Below are 24,714 nucleotides of genomic sequence, written 5' to 3' on the forward strand. Positions count from 1 at the left end.
ATCATGCACTTCTCCTACAGAGAGCCTGAGTTCAGTTCTTATTATCTACATCAGGCAGTTTGTGTCTACCTGTGACTCCAGATCCAGGGACCCAGTGACCCACTCTGGCCTCCACACAGGTGCGCATAGCCAGACTCCACAAAATATTAAAAAATAAAATCTTTGAGCTAAAAGAAGACGGGCCACCTGGGTCCTCAGCTCTCTTTTGAGCAGCTCAGCTTCCTGCACTGCCCCTCAGTTCACCGCCCCCTCCTTCTTTGACACATTCAACTTCCTGCTCCACCAGAGGAAGTGGCCACAACTCCAGGTGCAGCGACAACCAGCAGAGCTATGGTGAGTTCTATGGGCCCAGGAACCTAGGCATCTGGGGCCTAGCCCTCTCCCCTGAGGGAACCCCAAGTCAGTGTTAACCCCCCAGTAAGTGGGCTTCCTAGCTTTGGGGCCCCGGGTGGTACAGGGGCACACCCTACCACGTCTAGGAGCCTCATACTGTCACCTTTTACCCCCACAGGACAAGGAATATGTGGGCTTTGCTGCCCTGCCCAACCAACTGCACCGGAAGTCTGTCAAGAAGGGGTTTGATTTCACACTCATGGTGGCAGGTCTGTGGGTTCTGGAGAGGGACTCAGGGGTGGACACATACTTAGGAGATCCTGGCTGCTCTCTCGTCTGACCAGCTGGCCTATCCTGTGCACAGGAGAGTCAGGCCTGGGGAAATCTACCCTCATCAACAGCTTGTTCCTCACCAACCTCTACGAGGACCGGCAGATGCCAGATGCCAACGGTAAGATCTGCTCTGCTCCTCAACCGGGTGGTGGTGGCGCACGCCTTTAATCCCAGCACTCCGGAGGTAGAGGCAGGCGGATCGCTGTGAGTTCGAGGCCAGCCTGGTCTACAAAGCGAGTCCAGGACAGCCAAGGCCACACAGAGAAACCCTTGTCTCAGAAAAACAAAACAAAACCAAAAACAAACAAACAAAAGATCTTCTCCTCACCTCCACCCCTGCTGCCATTCTGGTCTTCTCTGTGGTGTCTCTGGCCTCTTCCGGTGACATCAGCCTGCAGTCTCTTTCTTTCTATCTGGGGAGTTCGATGGCCACTGTTTCCTGAGACTAGTTTCCTCCCCTGGGGGCAGCAGAGGCCTAAGGACCCGGAGGGGTCCTGTTGCAGAGCCCTCTGCTGCCACCTTCTCTGCATCCACAGCTCGAACCAAACAAACCCTGACCATCGAGCGCCGGGGCGTGGAGATTGAGGAGGGGGGCGTCAAGGTGAAGCTGACCCTGGTGGACACACCTGGCTTCGGGGACTCCGTGGATTGCTCAGACTGGTGAGGAGGAAGGCAGAAGGCGGCCGCTGCAGGCTAGCTTGTTTTAGCTCCTTAACTCAAAAGGCGGCACCTGTGTCTGGAGACCATCTGGCCCAAAGTGTCCAGTGTTTCTTCTTTTGAGACGAGGTTTCTCTGGGTAGCTCAGAGACCTCAAATTGACTATGTAGCCCAGGCTGGCCTGGAACTCAAAGTCCCTCTTCTGGGATGGCAGGCATATGCTGTCCCTGGCTTGCACAGTGCTTTCTTGTGGTTGTTTGTTTGTTTGTTTTTTGAGACAGGGTCTCTCTGTGGAGCCTTGGCTGTCCTGGACTCACTTTGTAGACCAGGCTGGCCTTGAACTCACAGAGATCCACCTGCCTCTGCCTCCCGAGTGCTGGGATTAAAGGCGGGCGCCACCACGCCCGGCTGTGGTTGTTTATTTATTTATTTTGGGGGGGGGTGGCGCCACATTACCACAGGCTGTCCTGGAACTCACTAGGCCATCTTGGCCCCAAATGTGGCAATCCTCCTGCCTCAGCTTCCTGAGGGCTGGGATTACAGGTGTGTTGCCACCACACTTCTTTTATTGTTTGTTTGTTTATAATTTATTGATTTTTATTGTATGTGCATTGGTGTTGTGCCTGCATGTATGTCTGTGTGAGGGTGTCAGATCTTGGAGTTACAGACAGTTGTGAGCTGCCATGTGGGTGCTGGGAATTGAACCCCGCTCCTTTGGAAGAACAGTCGGCTCTCTGAACCGCTGGAGCCATCTCTCCAGCCCGCCACCACACTTCTTGATGCCTCATATGCCCCTTGCCAGTCGCCCCTGATGCCTTTGTTTGGAAGCAAAGAACTTCCTTCCCACTCCACAGCCCTGGCTAGTTTCCTCTTGTACCCTCCCCTGGGATGTCAGATATGACATTTCCTCACACTCCAGCTGGCTGCCTGTGGTTCGATTCATCGAGGAGCAGTTTGAGCAGTACCTCAGGGACGAGAGCGGCTTGAACAGGAAGAACATCCAGGACTCCCGAGTCCACTGCTGCCTCTACTTCATCTCACCCTTCGGCAGAGGGTCTGGGGGGGGCGGGGCACCCTAGGGGTGGGGGGGGTGGGGAGGCTGGAGAAACCTCTGTACTCTGGAGGTGAGCTCTGACTAACCTTGTGACCGCAGGCTCCGGCCCCTAGATGTGGCTTTCCTCCGCGCGGTGCACGAGAAAGTCAATATCATCCCAGTCATCGGCAAAGCAGATGCCCTGATGCCGAGGGAAACGCGGGTCCTCAAGCAGAAGGTATGGCTGAGGCCTGCCCCGTTAGCACCATGCGAAAACAAGTTCTACGACTGAATCTCCTCGTCTCTGCTTTTGACTTTTTCCATCTTGGGGTGGCCTTTTTGGAGCAGGAGTCTTTAGACTGGGGTGGGGTTATGACGAAAGGGTGCATGGATCTGCCACACGCAGCCGTGTCGCTAACGGCTCAGGCTCAGAACGGAATGACTAGACAGCCCTGAAACTAGACGCTTGTCTGAGGAAAAGAGGATGGACCCCACAGCTCCTGGCATCTCTTTTGTCCCATCGTAGTGATGACTGCCTATCTCACTGTCTTCAGAGGACAGGGTCCCTCCCACTGTCCCTTTGCTGTCTGTCCTGTCTTTGAGTTTCTCACTAGCATGTCTCCGAAGCTCTGGTTTTGGTCATCTTGCGTGGCCAACTCTCACCATTTGTCCTTCGCATCTTTCTTTCTCTCCGACCCCACGGTATATCTATACCCTCCCTACCTCCGGCTATGCGGTGTCTGTTGGTCTCACCTCCGCTTTTCTCTCCCCTCGCTCTGAGATCCGGGACCAGCTGAAGGAGGAGGAGATCAGTATCTACCAGTTCCCAGAGTGTGACTCTGATGAGGACGAAGAATTCAAGAGACAGAACGAAGAGATGAAGGTTTGACAGGGGGAGGTGGAAGGGAAGAGGAAGCAGAAGTGGAAGGGAAGGCTGAGAGAGAGAGATTCGTGCCCAGGAGGAGCCAATGTGACTCCTGACTGCTGCCCTTTAGGAAAGCATCCCTTTCGCAGTCGTCGGTTCATGTGAAGTGGTGAAGGATGGCGGAACCCGACCAGTGAGGGGACGCCGCTACTCCTGGGGTACCGTGGAGGGTAAGGCCAGGCACGCAATATGTGAAACTGGAGGTGGGCTCCAGTCCTAGGAGTTCCTAGAAGTCACAAGAGGGGTCCTTGGGCTGCAGATCGTGGGTCCTTAGCTAGAAGAGAGAGATACTCCCAGATCATAAGGATGGAGCTGAACGGAAAGCTATCTGGTCCGCCCTCTAGTGGAGAATCCACATCACTGCGATTTCCTAAACCTGAGGCGGATGCTGGTGCAGACCCACCTTCAGGACTTGAAAGAGGTGACCCACGACCTGCTCTACGAGGGCTACCGGGCTCGCTGCCTACAGAGTCTGGCTCGACCTGGGGCCCGGGATCGAGCCAGCCGTAGGTGAGAGCCCGGCTATTTTGGTGCTTTCACGGCGCCTCCCCTTGGGCTGGTTCTGCCACCAGTTTTTACACACACACACACACACACACACACACCGCTCCTTCCTAGGTCCAATTAAACCTCTCCCACTCCGTTCCCAATCACAGAGACAAGACATCTACCCACCCCACCCCCCGCGCGTCCAGAATTTGCCCCAAGACTGGACCCACAACTTCAGACCTCACCCTATTTTCCTCTCTCTCTCTCTCTCTCTCTCTCTCTCTCTCCCTCCCTCTCTCTCTCTCTCACACACACACACACTCACGCACACACACACACTCACGCGCGCACACACCCACACCCTTTTTTTCTACCCTCTAGCAAGCTCTCCCGGCAGAGTGCCACAGAGATCCCGTTGCCTATGCTGCCTCTGGCCGACACTGAGAAGTTGATTCGTGAGAAGGACGAAGAGGTGAGGAAGCACTTCTCTTTCCCTCTAGTCAGCGCCATAGATCCCATTCTAGATCCCATGCCGGCTTTGCCGGGTCCCACTGGCTGCACTCTTGCTTTTCACAGCTGCGCCGCATGCAGGAAATGCTGGAGAAGATGCAAGCCCAGATGCAGCAGAGCCAGGCTCAGGGCGAGCAGTCGGATGCTCTGTGAGATCCTCCACCACCGCCTCTCCTAGCGTCTGCTCATCGCCCACCTCTAGTCCCATCCCAGCTGCTCAGCGCCCCATCCGGAGACCCAGAGGGTAGGCCTGCCCTTGCCCCCGGGTCCCTACAATCCGGAAGCTTGTAGCCCCGCCTCCTGCACTGTTCTGAGAAGACCGCCCTCCTAACGCCTGTCTGCGGGTTCCACTTCGTGTATCCTGTTTCTCTTAAATTCTCCATCTAATAAAAACTGCTTCTCCCCTCCCCCCGCCCCCATCTGCCGGCGTCTTCTTCCCAGCAGGAAGGAGCTGACCCCTGCGGGCCTCCTGGCCACTGTTAGCCACTCCTGTCTTCCTAGGCGCTGCTTTCGGCCTCCCACCTCGCTTGGTGCTCGGTTTGCGCGCATAAACATACTAAAGTTGCCACCAATAAGAAACAAAGACCAGTTGAGTTTTATTGAGGGGTCGGGGTGAGAGTTAGAGCGGCTAGGTCTTCTGAGGCCTTGGGTCCCCTATTCCTGGTCCTTAGCGTCACCGTGTGTGATGACGTAGCAGATGTTTTTGTAGTCTACGTTGCCGCCCACATCTGGGGGAAAGGCTGCCCACATGTTCTTGATCTGTGGGAAGACAGGAGTAGGTCGAAGGACCCGTCCTTGCCCTCCCACTGCTGACGCCTTCCCCCCTCCCAGGACCTCCCCAACTCACCTCCTCCTGGGAAAATCGGTCACACTGCGTGGTAAGCAGCTCCTCCAGGCTGAGAAGGTGACAATCGAGGAGGCAAGATTGGGTTCATGAGTCCCCGTCCCTCCCATTTCATACCTGTTGCCACCAACCTACCCACCCTCACCCCCTACCCCCACCCCCTTTTCTGAAACCACTCTGGCTCTTTTTAGTCTGGCTCTTCTCTCAAAAGCTGTGGCCTCCTGTCTGCCTCGAATTCCCCCCCCCCCCCCCCCCATTTATGATGAAAGTGTAACCCTGGGGGTAGCCACTCACAACTGCTTCTTGATGCTGCCCTTCCCTTCTGGGTCCAGGACCTTGAAGGCTCCGGTGATGACGTCCTCAGGGTCCGCACCTGAAGGAAAGGGTTACAGGACACAGGAGTCTAGCAAGTCCCTGAAGGTCTGGGAGGGGCCAAGCAGGGTCTCAGACTGAGAACTTTTTCCTCACCCTTAAGCTTTTCCCCAAACATGGTCAGAAAGACCGTGAAGTTGATGGGCCCGCTGGCTTCTTTCATCATGGCGTCCAGCTCCTCGTTCTTCACGTTGAGACGGCCTGAATGGGGGTGAGCAGCAGTACTTGGAGCTGGGTTGCCAGGGAACCAGAGCTGTGCTTCCCATAAAGTTCTATCAGCTCATTCTTGGGTTTTTAAATTTTTATTTATTTATTTATTTTTTGGTCCATCTGGCCAGACTGAGGCCCAAAGCCGCCACAGGATTTCCCCTCAGACTCGAGCGGCTTTCGCTATTTATGTTTAAGCGGAGGGAGCTCACCCATGGCTGCGAAGGTGTCGCGCAGATCCTCTTTGTCAATGATACCATCTCTGTTCTGGTCGATTACAGTGAAAGCCTGGGGGGGGGGGGGCGGGGAGCAGTAGGGACAGGAATGGGCCAGTGGCTTCAGCATTGCTTCCCCCAGGCAGATCAGATTCTGGCTCTGTGCCAGCTGTCCCCCCCTCCACCCTTCACAGGGAGGGGAGGAATTCTAAACCCTCCTCCTCCTCCTCCTCCTCCTCCTCCCCTCAACAGGTGCACAGGGAGGGGGGAGGGGGCGGGCGGGGGGGGGCGCTTTCCTTAGCCTCCCTCCTTCACCTCCTTGAACTCCTGGATCTGAGTCTGGTCGAACATGGAGAAGACATTGGAGCTCCCTTCTGCTCCTGCCCTTCTCTTGGCCTTCTTGGGTGCCTGTGAGGATACAGGTTGAGCGGGGGCGTCCACAGGACAGCCCCTGGACCTCTCTCCCGGGAGCAGAAGGACAGGGTCTCCTATGGCCCTCAGATTTGCAACCTAGAAGAGGACAGCCTTGCCCTTCTGGTCCTCCTGCCTCCATCGCCACCTCAGTCGGGCAGGTACCAGGGTTCTCATCGGTGCTGCCCCCATCAGATTTTATTTGGCTGCTTGTGCATGCCAGGCAGGTGCCACCAATTAACTGAGTTACATCTCCAACCCCAACCGCTCTTATTACTTATTTATTTTGTATTTATTAAGACATGGTCTCACTATTTGGCCCTAGGACCCATCGTATATAGACCCAGGCTTTCCTTGAGCTCATAGCCCACCATCTGCCTCTCTCTCCTGAGATTAGAGACATTCACCACCACTCCCGACTCCTCCTCCTCCTTTTCCTCCCCCCCCCCTTTTGATAGGGTTTCAGTACATTGCTCAGGCTGGCCTTGAACTCCTGGACTCCAGAGACCCCCACCTCCTCAGCATTGAAAGCAGTTGAAATTACAGGCATGCCCCACCATGCCTGATCAGATTTAGGATTCTTAGTGCCCCTTCTTCTAAAGTAGCTCGTCTTTTCCTCGGCACCTCCTGGCTAAGGGGGCTTTGTCTTGGCGGCATCTCTTATGTGCCAGCTGTGGTTCCCAGGTCCCCTTCAGCCTGCCTGACAAATGTCCTTCTCAGCTCCCTCGGCTGCCAACTTGGCACCCATACTTGCTAGTTGAGTCCATTCATTGGCCCTATCTGAACCTCTGATTTACACTTATAAAACGGGAGTGGAATCATCTCACTGGCCAGAGGGCTTCAGGAAAGTGCGGAAAGGGATGGACCAGACTTGGGGCAGGTCTAACCCCCACCCCCCAGGGCTGACTATCTAAGCATATGATCCTTGACTTCGGTCCATCACTCCATCCATTGGCCCCCATTCTAGGGCAAAGAGAGAGGGCGCACTTTGCCTGTATTCGGACTGAGAAGCAATAGCTTTTTTTTTTCCTTCTTTTTTTTTTTTTCCTTCCTTCGAAGGGTGAGGCTACCCTGAGCTAACGGGTCAGGACTGCAGCCGAGGATCCTCACTCACCATGTCTTAGATCTCCTGAGGGCAAGGCAGAGGCTCCAGCTGGAGGAAAGCAGAGAATCTGCTTGGAGCAGATCTTCTGGGGTTATATAGCCCTGCCCCGGCAGCCCTTAACATGCCACGGTAACCTTAGCCCTGCGGATACCCACCCCAGATACTAAAATAGCAAGGCTCAGGGGCTTCTCCTTTCTTGGAGGCCTGCAGCAGCTGGAGCCCAGGAGGGAGGAGGGAGGAGGGAGGAGGGAGGAGGGAGGAGGTCTTGGGATGCAGGTCTCACTAGAGAACCTAGGCAGGAAAGGATGTTCTTTCTCTCCAAAGAGGACTGTGATGTGCCAGAATTCAGAGGGGCCCAGGGCCACCCATAGTTCTGGGAGAGACTAACCAGAACCAGACCTTTGAGGCCCTGAGTCGAGTAGGCAGGGATCTAAACTCAATAAGCATTTGTTGTGAACATACAATGTGCTTGGCTTTGCGGGTTCACTTTAGCAAGCGAGCAAGGAAATGACAATAACAGAACTCAACAGAAAGCTAAGGGAGCGAGTCGGGCGAGGGCAAATGAGCAGACATGCCAACCAGAAGGCCCAGCACGTGGGCGAAGGCTGGGATGGTGAAAGGGCAGCTCTTTCCAGACATGGGACGGGGCTGCAGGATGAGGGTTGGTGACCAGATGCTGTGGGGTTTCCAATGACAAGTGGGGACACTTGTGAACTTGGAAAGGGTTGAAACAAGAGAGGTCTAGTATGAATTGAGGCTGGACCTCAGAGGACAAGTGTCAAAGACCCCAGGAGGGAAGTGATGGTTGCCACCCTCTCTTAGATAGCATAGCCAGTGGCTTTTTCTTTCCTAGGAAAGAACTAGCTTGGTTGACTTTGTGACTTTCATAATTATTGTGGGCCTCGGTGCCCTATGGCTCCATGCAGTGGAAGTCTAGGGAAAAGGCAGCAGAGGCCCCAGGTTGGCAATGACAGGCATCTCCTCCTGCTCCCTTTAGGACCTGATGTCCTCAGGAATGTGTCCCCTCCCTTCCCCTCCTCCAGTCCATGCCAATGCCACTAAGACATTTTCTTTTCTGGGCACTGGGGCCCAGCCACCTGTTGTCTCTAAGAAGAGAAGGAGCCACCCTAAACTTAGCAGCTGCCCTTGGCTTCTGCACGGTCCCTCCCGGCTTTACTTGGCAGCTGTTTTGCCTTATATGGATACCGTGGGGGGGGGGGGGGATCGGCGGCATGGAGGGGCCCACTGACTAGTGGATTCTGGGAGATGAGAAAGACTCCAAAAAGGGAATGGGATTTGGGGAGTTCTCAGTAAACCTGAATCGAGCGGAAAATGAGGAAATTAAAAAGAAGCTCCGACAGATCATCTCAGGGTCTGGGCCTGAGTCGGGAATGAAAGAGTGAGCCAACAAGACGGAAGGGCTTCGAAACTCAGATGCCAACAATGAACTGCGAAGTTGAGTGGCAGGCCTCACTAGAACTTGAGGGCAGCAAATGCTGTGTGGATTTTGGGGACCACTAATCCTGGGGCCCAAGAGAATGGAGACCACAGGAAGCAGTGTTTTTAAGTTGGAAGGTTTGCTTGGTGGGGGTGGCGCACGCCTTTAATCCCAGCACTCGGGAGGCAGAGGCGGGCGGATCTCTGAATTCCCAGCCAGCCTGGTCTACAGCCACGGCTAGACTGAGACACTGTCGCAGGAAAAAATAAAAAAAAAATTAAGTTGGAAGGTTAAAGCTCACAAGGTCAGGTCTTACAGGTTTTGGTCTAAGGGCTACCTTGAGGGCTCATGACATCGGAAGACGCCTGAAAACGATAGTAGGACTTGGTTCTTGAATCCTCCAAAGAACAGGAACACAGATATGGAAGGTTCACGGATTCGGTTCTGAGATGGAAACCCACTCCTCCACCCACCCCCGTCCCCACCTACCCCGCGCCCTGCATGCGGGCCGGGAGAATGGAGAAGCACTTGCAGAGATAAGGTTTCAGAAATCACAGCGACCGGAGAAATTCGGTTTATATACAAGGACTTAGAGCAACCGGGTCTGAGATTACTGTCTGAAATAGGGAATTCAGAGAGATACGTCTTTTAGAGGACTGACGGTAGTCTAATTAGAGGCACCGTAGTGGAGCGTACTGAAGAGGGCACTGGGTTTGTGGTGCAGCTCCGGAGCTGAATGAATGGGGGCCCTTTTGGAAACTCAAGAAGGCAGGCACGGCACTCTTATTGGCTTCGGGCCGCACCGATGCACCAGGCCCCTTCTCAGCGATGTCCCCAGCTGTCACCTCCCCTCGCGCTTGTCTCCGATTGTCACCGTCTATTCTTGCTTTGGCACCGCCTGCTGGCAGCATCCCTGCCCCTCGAAGCTACCATTTGCTGAGAATGTTATCTATCTTCCTATCCTTTTGCAAAGTGGAGAAAGACAGTCATTGGCTGACAAGTTAACCACAAGTTCAGCCCACCACTCTCTAGTTCCATCTCCGGAAGTCTAAGAATTCTTCGGCTCTTTCTATTGACTGTTGATGCTGTCATCTCGCGAACAGACGTGACCGTCCGTCAGTTTGACTGCCTAGCCCCTTTTTTCATTGGTTCCCTTTTCACCATTTCTATTGGCTAAAACGTTCCTGGGTCCTGGCTCTTAACTCCCCAGCACCAGCTTCATTCCCCGCCCTTCCGCGATCGCTCACTCTTCGGCTGTGTTTATTGGCCAAGAGGCTCAGGCTCCCTCTTTCCTATTGCCTGCTTCCTTCGTCCTGCCTCCGCCCCCTTCATTTCCTCTTTCTGGACTACCCGACTGTCTTCCCGCCTCCAACCCCACCCACCCTTCCATGGATTGGCAGGAACCCAGTTTTCTCTCCCCTATGATGTCTAGGTCCTCTGGAGGGGGCGGGAGGAGGAGAAAAAAAAAGGGGGGGGGGGCGCGCGAGAGGGCCTTCCCTCGCGCAGGCGTAGTCCGCCGAGCCACTGGCGGCTCCTCAGCGTCTGCGCAGGCGCGACGTCGGCAGCCGGCCCCTCGCAGGGAAGGGGCGGCGCGAGCGCGCGAGCAGGGTGAGAGGCCGGGAGACCCCGGCGCGAGCGCCCCCGACCCCTGCCCCGCCTGCGCGCGCCGCCCGCCGCCTGCCGCCCGGTCCCGCCCCGCCCCCGGCGCGCGCCGAGCCGCGCCCTTCGCCCTTTCTGCAGCCCGGGCGGGCTGCTCCGGGCGGCCCGAGGGGCGGCGCCTTCTGCGGCCTCCCCGGCGGAGGGGATGTGAGGGGCGGCCCGCGGCTATGGAGACCGGCCCGGCGCCCCTGGTGGCCCCGCCGCGCCGTCACGGCGCCTCCGCTGCCCCTTCGCCCCCGCCCCGGGGTTCCCGGGCCGGACCGGTCGTAGTGGTGGCCCCGGGACCACCGGTGACTACGGCCACTTCGGCTCCGGTCGACCTGGTGGCTCCCGGGGAGGCTCAGCCAGCCTGGATCCCGGCATCGGCACAGACGGCGGCTCCGGGCAGCACGGTGGTGGTGCTAACCCTGGAGGCCTCGCCCGAAGCCGCCAAGACGCAAGAGTCCCCCGCACCGGCGGCAGAGGCAGGAGTCGAGACATCGGTGGCCTTGGCTTCGGGGACAGACCCTCCGAAGACGGAAGAGGTTCGCGCCTCACCTGTCCCGGGATCAGGGACCCCCACTCGGACCCCTTCCAGAACGGCACCTGGAGCCCTGACTGCCAAACCCCCGCTTGCCCCCAAGCCGGGAACCACAGTGGCTTCAGTCGTGACTGCACGGGGTGGAGCAGGACAGGTGACAGGTGGACATGGAGCTGCTACATCAGCATCTGCAGGGCCCGCGCCTGGGGACCCTCCCTCAGGGCCTGTCACAGGCCCTCCAGGGACGTGTGAGGCTCCGGTGGCTGTGGTGACGGTGACCCCAGCTCCGGAGCCTGTTGAAAACTCTCAAGACCTGGGCTCCACGTCCAGCCTAGGACCTGGCATCTCTGGGCCTCGAGGGCAGGCCCCGGACACCCTGAGCTACTTGGATTCCGTGAGCCTCATGTCGGGGACCTTGGAGTCCTTGGCGGATGATGTGAGCTCCTTGGGTTCAGACTCGGAGATAAACGGGCTGGCCCTGCGCAAGACGGACAAGTATGGTTTCCTGGGGGGCAGCCAGTACTCGGGGAGCCTGTGAGTACACCGTGGGCATCCTTGGGGGGCCTGCCCGTGGAAGGAGAGGTGGGGGAAGGGAAAGTGATGCACCTGGCCAGCCCTGACCCAGGGAGTCATTAGCAGGAGCTGCAGTGCTCTGAGCATCCTGGGGTTTCTGTGGTTTCAGAGTTGGAGAACGGGGATCAAGGCAGCCACCTAGGTTTAAGCCTAGACCTTGTGTAAGCCTGTGTCCTTGAGCTAGTGGTGTCCCTGCTTCAGTGCCTCAGTTTCCTCTGTGAAGGGAAGGGTTGAAAGAGATGATACCTTCTAAACAGCTAAGGCACCAGCTGTTTGGTATGAAACTCTTTTAACTAAAAGTCAGATATTGTGGAAGGCTGATTGGGCCAGCGTTCTGGTAGAGATCTTAGGTCCCTGAGGGCAAAAGGGATGCAGGCACCTTCTGAAGGGTTTATCGGTGGGCAGAATGGTGGGGTGAGGAGGACTGGGTTGATGGGGGGGAGACCCCGAAGGCAGGGCTTCTGTGAGAAGCCGGTCTTGTATTTTCACTGAAGGAAAGGGGGTGGGGGTGGCCTCTTCCCCATTTCCTCATCTCCCCTGCCCTAGCCTAGCTTTCCTAGTTCCTTCCAGGGAGGGGCCTGAGTCACTCCTAAGGTGGGGGTGTGATTGCCCTGACTTCTTCCTTCCCTCTCTCTGGATCCTGACCAGCGTTCTTGTGGTCCCTTAACCTTCTTGCTGGTCCATAACCGGGGTAGTTCGGCCTAGAGCATCGCCAGAGGATGCTGCAGCCAGGCCCTGCACTGAGCACTCAAGTACTACTTTAAAAGAGCTCGCTGGTCTGGAGGGAATGCCCAAACAGTCGGTTTCCATGTGGTTGGTGGGGTTTAGCCTAGAGGTCAGAGGGCTCTGGGAGCACCTGGGTGTGAGATTCTGCTGAAGAGGGTCTGAATCAGGAAGGTGGGGTAGGGTAGGAGGGTAAAGTAGGCAGGGTTTGTAGCTCACAAACCTCCAAGAACCTGATTGGGCACCAACCTTCAGTCTGAAAGTTTGACCCTGGTCCTTTCTTCTGCACTTTTTTCAGTTTATAAGAAACAAAAGTAAAGCTGGGCACGATGATGTACACCTTTAATCCCAGCACTCGGGAGGCAGAGGCAGGCAGATCGCTGTGAGTTCGAGGCCAGCCTGGTCTACAAAGCAAGTCCAGGACAGCCAAGGCTACACAGAGAAAGCCTCTCTCGAAAAACAAAACAAAACAAAACAAAAAGTCGAGCTACCTCCCTCAAATAACATGGATCTGTGTGACTAGTGGACAGTCCTCCATACTAGACTGTTCAGAAGAACTTGATTCAAGTTCGGTTTTAGAATATTGCTCCAGTGTCAAGCACTGGATGCTGTTTCTCTGCTTTGTAACTTCATCACTTCAGATGCTGTCTGCCATGAACACATTTTGCTCCTACAGGGTAAATTCCAAGCTCTCGAGGCTACACGCTGGCTCCATGCTAGCTTCTTTGGTGTTGGCACCCGTCTGCTAGGCTCTGTATTAAGTTAGTAGTCAATTGTTGAGGTCCATCCACTTGCCTCCTGGTTTCTCCTAACTCCTTTTGGCACGCTTCTGATGTCCCTCTCCTCCAGGAAGCCTCCCCTGATGCCTCCTGTCCTTGCAATAATAATTCTCTCATGTGAATCTTTGTCATTGCATTCTCATGTCATAGTGGGCTGGACCCCCCTGCCCCCTGCCCCTTTTTTAGATTTAGCAATGTTTATGTGTATGGGTGTTTTACTTGCATATGTCCGTGCACCTCATGCGAGTAGGGCCCAGTAAGGAAGGAGAGAGCGTCATTGGAACTGAACTCTGGTTCTCAACAAAAGCACCCAGCGCTCTTACTCCAGCCCTTCCCGCCCTCGTAAGCTAATGTTCCTGGAGGCGGAAAAGGCCCAGAGAATGTGGAACTATTTTATGACAGAGATGTAGTGAGAGATAATGTCTCTGTTTAAGGCGCTGCCAACACAAAATAAATTAACATCGGTTGTGCTCCTATTTAACAGTCTTTTTATATATTTTTCTTACTAATCCTCATAACTGTAGGTAGTGGCATCCCATTTATAGCTGAGGAGGAGACTGGTTACGCACATGTCAAGACTTCCTAGTTTCTAAGGGACTGGGCTGGGCTCTGAGCTTAGTCTGTGGAATTTCTAAAAGCCGTGCTCTTTCTTCCATTTCATTCTACTAGAACTGGTTTCTGTAAGTAGCCAACCATTTCCAGACAGATGGAGCACCTTGAACATGGAGCTAACAGAACAGCTTCAGGGCAGGAGAATTCATTTGCTTGGGAGTCTGGGGAGGTTGCAAGGAGGAGGAGGAGGAGGAGAGAAAATCACAGATGGCCCAAGAACTTTTGTGTCTCATAGGATAAGATGAGGCATAGAAGGTCATTGTTACTGCTACAGGCGATTTACAAGTCCTTTCAGGTAGATAGCGTCATTCACTCTACCTTTCAAATGAGAAATTGAAGCTTAGAAAAACTGACGCCAGATGCGGTGGCGCACACCTTTAATCCCAGCACTCAGGAGGCAGAGGCAGGTGGATCTCTTTGAATTAGAGGCCAGCCTGGTCTACAAAGTGAGTCCAGGACAGCCAAGGTTACACAGGGAAACCCTGTCTACAAAACAAAACAAAAAAAGGTCACACAGCAAATAAATGGTAAAACTAGGACTTAGATATGGATTTAATACAAAATGTGGCTTAAGCCAGGCGTGGTGGCGCACGCCTTTAATCCCAGCACTCGGGAGGCAGAGGCAGGCGGATCGCTGTGAGTTCGAGGCCAGCCTGGTCTACAAAGCGAGTCCAGGACAGCTAAGGCTACACAGAGAAACCCTGTCTCAAAAAAACCAAAAAAAAAAAAAAAAAAATGTGGCTTATATCTAATTATTATTTTTGGCAGTGCTGGGACTGAGTTCTGCATGACAAGTACAGTACCACTGAGCTACACTCTCAGCCAGAATGTGTCTTTTCAGTATTACCAAAACTGAATGTCAAAAGTGGGACTTAAATTCTCTGTGTAGAGAAGGAAGCCTTTAAAGTGTGGTGGACAAGTCTTTGGATAGCCAAGTATTCAGACATTTTGGTCTTACATAATTTCTAGTTTCTCAGTTCAGCCTGAGGGAACTGGCTGCCTCAGTTTCCCCAGCAGCCTGGACTGCTGCCACTGAACTCTTCTATACTTACTCCAATTCTGCAGAGAGAGCTCTATTCCTGTGGATGTGGCTCGGCAGCGGGAGCTCAAATGGCTGGAGATGTTCAGTAACTGGGATAAGTGGCTGTCACGGCGTTTCCAGAAGGTTTGAGGGTTGTATGGTGGGGCTGGGCAATGTGCAAGGAGCTGGGGTAGCCGGTGCTGCCGGCAACTAATAACGTCTGCCCTCCTAACACACTGAGGGTCAGTGGTGCTTGGGCCTGGGAAGGAGGACCCTTAAACTGTGGCCTGCCCGCGTCCACGTTGTCACATCTGGCACGTGGGAGCAGTGTGTCTGGAGCCTGACGGCTGGTGGGGAAAGCTTGGAGAATGTTCCAGCTCTGAAGCTGTCACCACTCTGCCTTAGGTAAAGCTGCGCTGCCGGAAAGGGATCCCTTCCTCTCTCAGAGCCAAGGCCTGGCAGTACCTGTCTAATAGCAAGGAGCTCCTGGAGCAGAACCCGGGCAAGTTTGAGGTTTGTGCAGCTCTAGGGCGTGGGGCTGTGTGGCACTGTTTCTGCAGGAGAAGTCGGCTCTCCCAGATTCTGAGGTAATCCCTGCTGTCTGCTGCAGGAGCTGGAACGGGCTCCTGGGGACCCCAAGTGGCTGGATGTGATTGAGAAGGACCTGCACCGCCAGTTCCCTTTCCACGAGATGTTTGCGGCTCGAGGAGGGCACGGGTAAGAGCCTGACACACATCTGCCCAAGGCTGGCCAAGCAAGTCTCACCCTCAAGGGCTCTTAGAAGGGTGGTTGAGTGTCAAGCAGTGTTAAAAGAAGTACAGCGCTGGAAGTGATATTATTGTCAAGAAATAAGGCGTTGCTGGGCGGTGATGCCCTTAATCTCAGCACTCAGTATGCAGAGGCAGGCAGATCCCTGAGTTCGAGGCCAGCCTGGTCTACAAAGTGAGTCCAGGGCAGTCAAGGCTACACAGAGAAACCCTGTCTCAAACAACCAAAAAGAAAGAAAGAAGGCATGTGTTTTAAAACCTGAAGTAGCAGTGCGGGGCGTGGTGGTGCGCACCTTTAATCCTAGCACTCGGGAGGCAGAGACAGGTGGATCACTATGAGTTCTAGGCCAGCCTGGTCTACAGAGCAAGTCTAGGAGAACCAAGGCTACACAGAGAAGCCCTGTCTTGAAAAACCAAACAAAACCAAACAAAAAACCTAAAGTAGCAAAGCTGTACCTCTGTTACTAACAATGCATTCTGAATACGTATGTGGTCACTACTTAGTTTTAAAACTGCTTCGAAAATTTAGCATTAAGTGTTTTAGTTCTTAACATTTGGGAATTTTAAAGCTTGGTGCTATATATCTATTTGGAGAAGTTTTGAGGTTAATTTTCTTTCCTGTACCTATCCCCTGTCAAATTTGGTTCAACATTTTTTTTGTTTTGTTTTGTTTTTTGAGACAGGGTTTCTCTGTGTAGCCTTGGCTGTCTTGGGCTCACTTTGTAGACCAGGCTGGCCTCGAACTCATAGATCCACCTGCCTCTGCCTCCACAGTGCTGGGATTAAAGGTGGGCGCCACCACACCCAGCTGGGTTTTATTCTGTAGGTAAGGCTTCTTCAGGATGAAATAATGATACCACTCCTTACTAGTATGCGAGGTGATCTTAGGTTCATATGGGCTTTTCTGCTGTATACAGCTATGTTCTCAGCCCTAGATGAACTTTAAGTATATACTTTCTTTCTTTATGTAAGGTTTTTCCTTGAGATAGGATTTGACTACGTAGATGAGACTAGCTTCTAATTCAGATCCATCTCCGTCTCCCATAGGATTAAAGGCTATGCCACCACGGCTAGCTTTTTTTTTTTTTTTTTTTTGGTTTGTTTGTTGAGAGTGACCTTGAATTTGCTGGATAGTGCAGACTGGCCTGGAGCTCGGTACTCTGCTGCAGCCTCTCAAATGCAAGACTATAGATATATGCTACCATGCCTACCTCAGATAAACATGTTTAGCAATATGTTCATCTTTCAGCAAATAGTTATTTAGTACCTACTTCTGTCAGATACTATTTTAGTCACAGATGACAGCAATGAACCAAACCCAAAAGCTGTCTTCCTGCGTGAGTAGACAGTGCTAGATGGAGGAAAGCATGCGAGGGAGTGATAAGCGGGGGAGGGGTTAAGGCAGTGAGGAGAACGGACAGCGTGTAGGGTCAGGGTTCAAGAGCAGGGCGCGGGAGAGGCTGGCTACTTCCTAGCAAAGGGCAGAGAATTGGAGGAAAGGTAGATCTTGGTTACGCTAGAGGTTTTAGAGTCAGACTTGGTAGCTCATGCCTATAGTCTCAGGTTCTTAAGTGGAACTAGAAGGATTTGGGGGTGGCTGTGGATCAAACCAGCACTTAGGGAGCTGAGGCAGGAGGATTCTCATGAGTTGAGGCACCTGACATACGTCTTGAGTTCCCAGACAGTTTTGCTAGAGTAAGACTGTGTCCCAAACTAGGACAAGGTTTGGGCTGTAGGCAGGTTGGGTACTAAATATATCATAAGCCCGAATTTCAGAAAAGGAGGGTTTGTTTGTCCGCTTGCTTGCTTTTTTGTTTTGGTGGGGTTTTGTTATTTTTTGGTTTTTCTTTTTTCTTTCTTTCTTTCTCCCCCCCTCTCCCCCAGATAGGGTTTCTTTGTGTAGCCCTGGCTGTCCTGGAACTCACTCTGTAGATTATGCTGGCCTTGAACTCAGAGATTCACCTGCCTCTTCCTCCCAAGTGGTGGGCTTAAAGGCATGCACCACCAAACCTGTGGTTTTTGGTTTTTCTTTTTTTAAGATTTATTTATTCATTATGTATACAGTGCCCAGCCTGCTTGTATCCCTGCAGGCCAGAAGAGGGCATTAGATCACATTATAGATTGTTGTGAGCCACATGTGGTTGCTGGGAATTGAACTCAGAACCTCTGGAAGAGCAGACAGTGCTCTCAACCACTGAGCCATCTCTCCAGCCCCTGATTTTTGGTTTTTCAAGAGAGGGTTTCTATGTGTAACCTTGACTGTCCTAGACTTGCTTCTTAGACAAGGCTGGCCTCAAACTCACAGAGAGCCACCTGACTCTGCTTCCGCCTCCCTGAGTCCAGGGATTACCTAGCTCAAAAATTTTTTTTTGTTTTTTTGTTTTTTGAGATAGGGTTTTTCTGTGTAACAGCTCTGGCTGTACTGGAACTTGCTCTGTAGACCACAGAGATCCACCTGCCTTACCCCCCAAGTGCTGGGATTAAATGTGAGTGGTACCACCATCCAGCAAAAAGGGCTTTTTGTTGTTGTTTGTTTGTTGATACAGGGTTTCTATTAGCCTTGGCTGTCCTGGAACTCACTATATAGACCAGGCTGGCCTTAAACTCAAAGATCCCCTTGCTTCTGCTGGGATTAAAGGCATGTGCCACTGCTGCCTGGCTCAAGAAAGAAGCTTAAGTTGGTAATTGAAAGTGCTTATGAAGGATTAGGCTTGCTCACCCACAGAATGAGATGAGCTCTTCAAGCAGCAAGTTCAGGTACAAAAGGAAGATGGGACCTGGTGTGGTAACATTCATCTTCTGATCCCAGCCTGGGAGGTAGAGACAGGTGGATCCTTCTGAGTCTTAGGCCAGTCAGACATGCAGAGTAAGACCTGTCTCAAAGTAATTAAATAAATTATAAAGATAGGCAAGCAAGGCTTGAACCTGGAACTACCAATATTTTGGGAATGAGAAAATGAAAAATATATAAACGGGCTGGAGAGGTGGCTCAGCAGTTGAGAGCACTGGCTACTTTTCCAGAGGACCTGAGTTCAATTTCCAGCAAGCACACGGTGGCTCACAACCATCTACAATGTGATCTGGTGTGCATGTGTACATGTAGATAAAGCACTCATAAATAAAACATTTTTTTCCCTACAAACTAGCCAGGTGTATCCCTGCCTGTCCTGAACTCACTTTGTAGACCATGCTGGCCCCAAACTCACAGGATCCACCTGCCTCTGCCTCCCAAGTGCTAGGATTAAAGACCTGCGCTACCACTGCCCAGCAAATAAAGCAATTTTGTTTGTTTGGGGTATTTTTGTTTTTCCGATACAGGGTTTCTCTGTGTAGCCTTGGCTGTCCTAGACTCACCGGCTGGCCTTGAACTCACAGTGATCTGCCTGCCTCTGCCTCCCAGAGTGCTGGGATTAAAGGCGTACACCACCGGCCCAACTGCAAGTAAAACAATTTTTAAAAAGAAAAATAAAGAGAGAGGCCAGGTGCAGTGGCACACGTCTGTAATCCCAGCACTCGGAGGCAGAGGCAGGCGGGTCGCTATGAGTTTGAGGTCTATGAAGCCAGTCCTCTGTCTCAAAGAGGGGACGGGGAGCACTAGAAATCAGAAGCCATAGAGGTGGGGGTAAAGTCTGACTTCTGAAAGCAAAAAGAAGAAGAGCCTCAAATCTCAAGCTTCAGAAAATGGTGCTGAGGGATGAGTAAATAAAGTCTGAGGATTAGTTTGGCTGTAGGCCATTAGTGACTCCCCACCCCCGAGACAGGGTTTTCTCTTTGTAACAGCCTTGGCTTTCCTGGACTCATGTAGACCTCAAACTCACAAGAGATCCGCCTACCTCTGCCTCCCTGAGTGCTGGGATTACAGGTGTACACTACCACACCCAGCTCTTTTTTTTTTTTTTTTTGAGACACTCTTACAGTATAGCTCAGCCTCAGAGTTCTGGAAATCTTCCTTTCTTAGCCTCGAGTCCTAGAGTTAACAGAGTGAGCCATTATATCTGTCTCATTAGTGATCTGAAAAAAAGGAGTTTTGTGGGGAACACAGGGAAGTGCCTAGCAAGAGTCTAGAGAAACTTGGCTGACTAGTAAGGAAGGAAACTGTGTTCTTTAGACAGTGGGATTAAGGGACGTTTTAAACAAGAGTAAGGACCAGTGAGGTGCTCAGTGGATAAAGGCACTTGATTGACAAGCCTGACACCCTCAGTAAGGAAAAAGAAAAAACAGTCGGTCTGGAAATGTAGCTCAGTGGTAGAGTGCATGCCTAGCATGCCCAAGGCCCTGGGATCAATCCTAGTGCTGTAAAAGAAATGGAAACTTGAAAAAGGAGAAAAATTGATGAAGCGGAAAGGGTAGCACACTCGAAGAAAGGCAGGCTGGGATCCAGGTGGATATGGTAGAGGCTACATTTTTGCATGTCTGGTGCCTAAGGATGTCAGGAGAAATGTGGGGTCATCTGGAACTGGAGTTACAGGTGGTTATGCGCCACCATGTATGTGAGTGCTGGGAGCTAAGCCTGGGTCCTCTGTAAGAGCAACGCAAGTCCTCTTAACTGCTGAGCTATCTGTTTGGCCCCCCAGTGTTTGGTTAGTGTTCGTTTGGTGTTGATCACTTTTATTATATATTAGGTAGAATAATCAGCATCGTCAGCTGTGTCACTACATTAACAAACAGGCGTTGCCTGTCTCGCATGCATAAGTCTGATTTACAGCACCACAGGAAACCAAGTGTGGTGATGCGTGCTGTTAATCCTGGTACTGGAGAGATGGAAGCAGAAGCATCAGAAATCCATAGACAGTATTAGCAGTTTGGCTGGAGGCGGGGAGATCTGGGAGGTGATGGATGCTTTGGGGCTGGAGATAGAGGTCAGAGGTGGAAGTAGCTGTGGAGGGGAGGAGAGAAGATGTGAATGAAGTGCAGGGTGTAGTGTGCTCAGACTTGGTGGCTAGACTCTGGGAATGCAGGAGGCTGATTTTGAGTAGATGGAAATATCAGGTACGATGGAACTCAGCAGGGAAGAAGAGCAGGGCTAAGGCACAGATCTGCTTCAATGCACAGATAAGAGAAGGTGTGAGCTATAGCTGGCTCCCTGGCCTTCAAGAACCAGGACTCCTGGACATGTTGGGAGGGCTGAGGAGATCCAGGGAAACCGAAAACAGATCGCCTGCCCTGGGGTCTAAAAACACTGGTTCCAGAGGAGGGGCGGAGCTATGGCTGTTGATAGGTTCCTCCAGAAAATGACCGTGATTGCTTTGGGGGTGGCTGCAGGTGAAGGAGGGAATGGGCATGAAAGGCCAGGACCTGGGGTACTTTGATGGGGACCCTCTGGCAGGCGGGGCTGGGAAGCTGTGGTGGTGACACGCTGGGACTGGCTGAGAACTTGATGTAAGCGCGCGCTGCTCAGGGCTAGGGGCAGGCTCGACGACTGCCGTCTTCTGCACTCCATTTAGGCAACAGGACCTGTACCGAATCCTGAAGGCCTACACCATCTACAGGCCTGACGAGGGCTACTGTCAGGCCCAGGCCCCGGTGGCTGCCGTGCTGCTCATGCACATGCCTGCGGAGGTCAGCATAAGTGGACCTGTGTGGGGTGGGGGTGAGAAGATGTCGGCATGCCGTGGTGAGGGAGGGCTGCCCACCCCCGGCTCTTGGGCCCACACTGCCTCCTTGTTCTCGCCTTTCTTAGCAAGCCTTTTGGTGCCTGGTACAGATCTGCGACAAGTACCTCCCAGGTTACTACAGCGCAGGGCTGGTGAGTGTCTGGAAGCTGGGTGCACTGGGGCTGTGACCCCCCCAAGGCTGCCGTGGGTCCCTGCCTTGCCTCACTTGTCCTTCTGTTCCTCTACCACTGAGGTTAACCCCCTCTTAGGTTTGGGTGTACCCTGAAGGGGCCGGCAACCCCCTCTTAGGTTTGGGTGTACCCAGAAGGGGCCGGCAACCCCCTCTTAGGTTTGGGTGTACCCTGAAGGGGCCGGTAACCCCCTCTTAGGTTTGGGTGTACCCAGAAGGGGCCGGCAACCCCCTCTTAGGTTTGGGTGTACCCAGAAGGGGCCGGCAACCCCCTCTTAGGTTTGGGTGTACCCTGAAGGGGCCGGTAACCCCCTCTTAGGTTTGGGTGTACCCAGAAGGGGCCGGCAACCCCCTCTTAGGTTTGGGTGTACCCAGAAGGGACCGGCAACCCCCTCTTAGGTTTGGGTGTACCCTGAAGGGACCGGCAACCCCCTCTTAGGTTTGGGTGTACCCAGAAGGGGCCGGCAACCCCCTCTTAGGTTTGGGTGTACCCAGAAGGGGCCGGCAACCCCCTCTTAGGTTTGGGTGTACCCAGAAGGGGCCGGCAACCCCCTCTTAGGTTTGGGTGTACCCTGAAGGGGCCGGCAGCACCCTCTTAGGTTTGGGTGTACCCAGAAGGGACCGGCAACACCCTCTTAGGTTTGGGTGTACCCAGAAGGGACCGGCGCACTTCTCACGCTCTTCCCGTCACCTCCAGGAGGCTGTTCAGGTGGACGGAGAGATTTTCTTTGCCCTCCTGCGCCGGGCTTCCCCGCTGGCACATCGGCACCTTCGGCGGCAGCGCATTGACCCCGTGCTCTACATGACAGAGTGGTTCATGTGCATCTTTGCCCGCACCCTGCCCTGGGCCTCAGTGCTGCGTGTCTGGGACATGTTTTTCTGTGAAGGTATTTCCGTGGCTGTCTAGGCTGAGGGCTGGGATTTGTTACTTTACTGGTAGCCCGTGAACAGAAGTATTGTTGGGCCTAGGCTTCATAATAAGCAGTCTGCAGGAAGGAAAAGCAGGACCCATCTCGGTTCCGCCACCAACCTAGAGTCTGCTTGCCCTCCAAGAAGTCCACAACCCATTGCAACTTTCTTCGCCTGTAAGGCTCGCAGAAAACAGCAGCAGAGGCTCTTTTCCTCCATGAGACAGGTGAGATCCTGGACCTGATCTCTCTTTGCATTCCTCTCTGACCCTGTAGGCGTTAAGATCATCTTCCGAGTGGCTCTAGTCCTACTGCGACACACACTGGGTTCTGTGGAAAAGCTACGCTCCTGTCAAGGCATGTATGAAACCATGGAGCAGCTTCGAAACCTGCCACAGCAGTGTATGCAGGAGGACTTCCTGGTGCATGAGGTAGGCCACGAGCCTCAGCATACCTTGCCCACTTCAAGGCATTTCCACACTGTCTATACTCTGGCTCCCTGTCCTCTGTCTAGGTAACCAACCTCCCAGTGACAGAAGCATTGATTGAGCGGGAGAATACAGCCCAGCTGAAGAAGTGGCGGGAAACTAGGGGAGAGCTGCAGTATCGGCCCTCACGGCGACTACATGGCTCCCGAGCCATCCATGAGGAGCGCAGGCGGCAGCAACCACCCCTCGGCCCTTCCTCCAGCCTCCTCAGCCTCCCTAGTCTCAAGAGCAGAGGCTCCCGGGTAGCTGGAGGGGCTCCTTCTCCACCACCTCCTGTCCGCAGGGCCAGCGCCGGCCCTGTCCCTGGGGCTGTCGTCACTGCTGAGGGACTGCACCCATCTCTTCCTTCACCCACTGGCAACAGCACCCCACTAGGCACCAGCAAGGAGACCAGACGGCAGGAGAAGGAGCGCCAGAGGCAGGACAAGGAGCGGGAGAGGGAGCGGCAGAAGCAGGACAAGGAGCGGGAGAAGGAGCGGCAGAGGCAGGAGAAGGAGCGGGAGAAGCAGGAGAAGGAGCGCCAGAGGCAGGAGAAGGAGCGCCAGAGGCAGGAGAAGAAGGGCCAGGGCCGGAAACTCTCCCTGCGTCGAAAGGCAGATGGGCCCCCAGCACCCCATGATGATGGGGACAGGTCAGCAGCTGAGGCCCGGCAGGATGCTTACTTCTGACCTCTTGCTGGGTCTGGATGGCATGGCCCTCCTCCTTTCCCTCTGCCAAGAGCAGGCATGACAGGGGTGTTCTCCCAGCTCCCTTAGCAGGCTCGTCCTTTCTCTGAGGAAAGTGGCTTGATCTCCCTGACTCCTTGCCAGCTGCTGATCCCTGTATGGCCAGGACAGCCACAGTGCATGGGACAGTTACGTTTCCTAGGGTAACAGCGACCAAGTCTGGAGACTCTTTCGTCCAATTAGGCCCAGCTTGGGTCTCTGTCACTCCTACGAATTCCTTCTGGGGTGCTGTCTTAATTGGCCTTTTGTCACTACATGGGTGGCTCTTGGCAATGGCAGTTAGCAGTTGCAGATTCTTACACTCCAGTGGCTTCCCTTAGATGGTGGAGCTAGGTTCCTTTTCTTGTCTTGGGGCCCTGCCTGTCACCCCAGTATCTTTCTGGGGCCAAGGCTGTTTTTTCTCTCCTGGATATCCTTGTGTTGTAATTATGTACAGAAGGTCAGGTTGGCCTAGGGTGGGCTCTGTCCTCTCCTCCTCCCATAGTGCTGCACTGCAGTTTATTTAAGGGGATATGCAAGGAAATGTCCTCCATTTCCTTCCCACCCACGTCCTACTCTCTTCTAACCCACTGCTTTGTATGCTCAGGCCTCTGCTGTCTCATCAGGAAGCCTGTCTTTCATTTTGTTCCTTTCCAGCGTCAAGTCCCTCTCTGAGTAAGGGTCTTCCCTTGAGTCCAGGGGGTGGAACCCAGTGTTTACATTCTCTTCTGTCTTGGCCCCACCCCAGTGGCGGTATGTGGCTTTGAGGAACCGGCAAAAGAGCCTGCTGTTATACCTGGATCTGTCTCCTGCCTTTATTTGAAGAGGGTTGTGGAGAAAAGTGGAGGGTGCTAGAACAAAGTCTGAGTCCCAGCTGGGCCCGGTGGCATAAACCTGTAACCCCAGCGCTCAGGGAGGCAGAGGCAGGCGGGTCACCAGGAGTCTGAGGCCAGCCTGGTCTACAAAGCAAGTCCAGGATATCCAAGACTACACAGAGAAACGCTGCCTCGAAAAACAATAATAAAAGAAGAAAAAAAACCACACACACACAATGGAAGTGTGAGTCCCCATAGGTGCAGTGCAGCCTGCTGATCCTAACAGGTACAGCTAGACCAACCATTTCCAACCTTCCTAGCACTGCGACCGTTTTAATACAGTTGTGGTGACCCTAACTATAAAAGCATTTTCATTGCTACTTCATGTTTACTACAGCTATAAATTGTAACGTAAATGCCTGTTTTCTGATCATCTTAGGCAACCCCTGTGAGTGGGTTATTTGACCTGGGGGAAGGGGGATGTCACAG

At 53.4% G+C, this 24,714-nt stretch overlaps 3 protein-coding genes across 3 annotated transcripts; 2 read left to right on the top strand and 1 right to left on the bottom strand.

The window, feature by feature from the left end:
• Positions 1-224: 224 nt before the first annotated feature.
• SEPTIN1 (septin 1) lies at positions 225-4,687 on the top strand. The gene is made up of 11 exons (XM_084800936.1): positions 225-333; positions 512-602; positions 698-784; positions 1,203-1,326; positions 2,243-2,377; positions 2,477-2,594; positions 3,138-3,239; positions 3,352-3,451; positions 3,626-3,791; positions 4,152-4,242; positions 4,347-4,687. Exons 1-11 carry the CDS (start codon positions 331-333, stop codon positions 4,431-4,433), a joined length of 1,104 nt encoding a protein of 367 aa, XP_084657062.1. The 5' UTR covers positions 225-330; the 3' UTR covers positions 4,434-4,687.
• Positions 4,688-4,852: 165 nt separating this feature from the next.
• Positions 4,853-7,589, bottom strand: MYL11 (myosin light chain 11). The gene is made up of 7 exons (XM_084800948.1): positions 7,444-7,589; positions 6,234-6,326; positions 5,916-5,991; positions 5,593-5,697; positions 5,419-5,497; positions 5,128-5,176; positions 4,853-5,039 (listed from the first exon to the last, which is right to left on the bottom strand). The coding sequence occupies exons 1-7, from the start codon at positions 7,444-7,446 to the stop codon at positions 4,935-4,937; spliced, it is 510 nt and encodes a 169-aa protein (XP_084657074.1). The 5' UTR covers positions 7,447-7,589; the 3' UTR covers positions 4,853-4,934.
• Positions 7,590-10,443: 2,854 nt separating this feature from the next.
• Positions 10,444-24,211, top strand: TBC1D10B (TBC1 domain family member 10B). Its single transcript, XM_084772765.1, has 9 exons — positions 10,444-11,585; positions 14,804-14,903; positions 15,165-15,272; positions 15,370-15,476; positions 20,971-21,085; positions 21,207-21,272; positions 22,008-22,197; positions 22,495-22,649; positions 22,733-24,211. The coding sequence occupies exons 1-9, from the start codon at positions 10,699-10,701 to the stop codon at positions 23,372-23,374; spliced, it is 2,370 nt and encodes a 789-aa protein (XP_084628891.1). The 5' UTR covers positions 10,444-10,698; the 3' UTR covers positions 23,375-24,211.
• Positions 24,212-24,714: the final 503 nt, after the last annotated feature.

Source organism: Acomys minous, assembly GCF_964271855.1.
Source record: "Acomys minous genome assembly, chromosome: 2".
Lineage (NCBI taxonomy): Eukaryota > Metazoa > Chordata > Mammalia > Rodentia > Muridae > Acomys > Acomys minous.

What these genes read in the sequence shown, in the direction of transcription:
- TBC1D10B (XM_084772765.1), top strand. Translation starts at nt 10,699, where the DNA reads ATGGAGACCGGCCCGGCGCCCCTGGTGGCCCCGCCGCGCCGTCACGGC. An exon ending in GCGGCTCGAGGAGGGCACGG is followed by an intron (nt 15,477 to 20,970) that starts GTAAGAGCCTGA and finishes CACTCCATTTAG; the next exon opens with GCAACAGGACCTGTACCGAA. An exon ending in AGGACTTCCTGGTGCATGAG is followed by an intron (nt 22,650 to 22,732) that starts GTAGGCCACGAG and finishes TCCTCTGTCTAG; the next exon opens with GTAACCAACCTCCCAGTGAC.
- SEPTIN1 (XM_084800936.1), top strand. An exon ending in TTTCACACTCATGGTGGCAG is followed by an intron (nt 603 to 697) that starts GTCTGTGGGTTC and finishes TCCTGTGCACAG; the next exon opens with GAGAGTCAGGCCTGGGGAAA. An exon ending in ATCTCACCCTTCGGCAGAGG is followed by an intron (nt 2,378 to 2,476) that starts GTCTGGGGGGGG and finishes TTGTGACCGCAG; the next exon opens with GCTCCGGCCCCTAGATGTGG.
- MYL11 (XM_084800948.1), bottom strand. An exon ending in CGACACCTTCGCAGCCATGG is followed by an intron (nt 5,698 to 5,915) that starts GTGAGCTCCCTC and finishes ACCCCCATTCAG; the next exon opens with GCCGTCTCAACGTGAAGAAC. An exon ending in ACCGATTTTCCCAGGAGGAG is followed by an intron (nt 5,040 to 5,127) that starts GTGAGTTGGGGA and finishes GTCTTCCCACAG; the next exon opens with ATCAAGAACATGTGGGCAGC.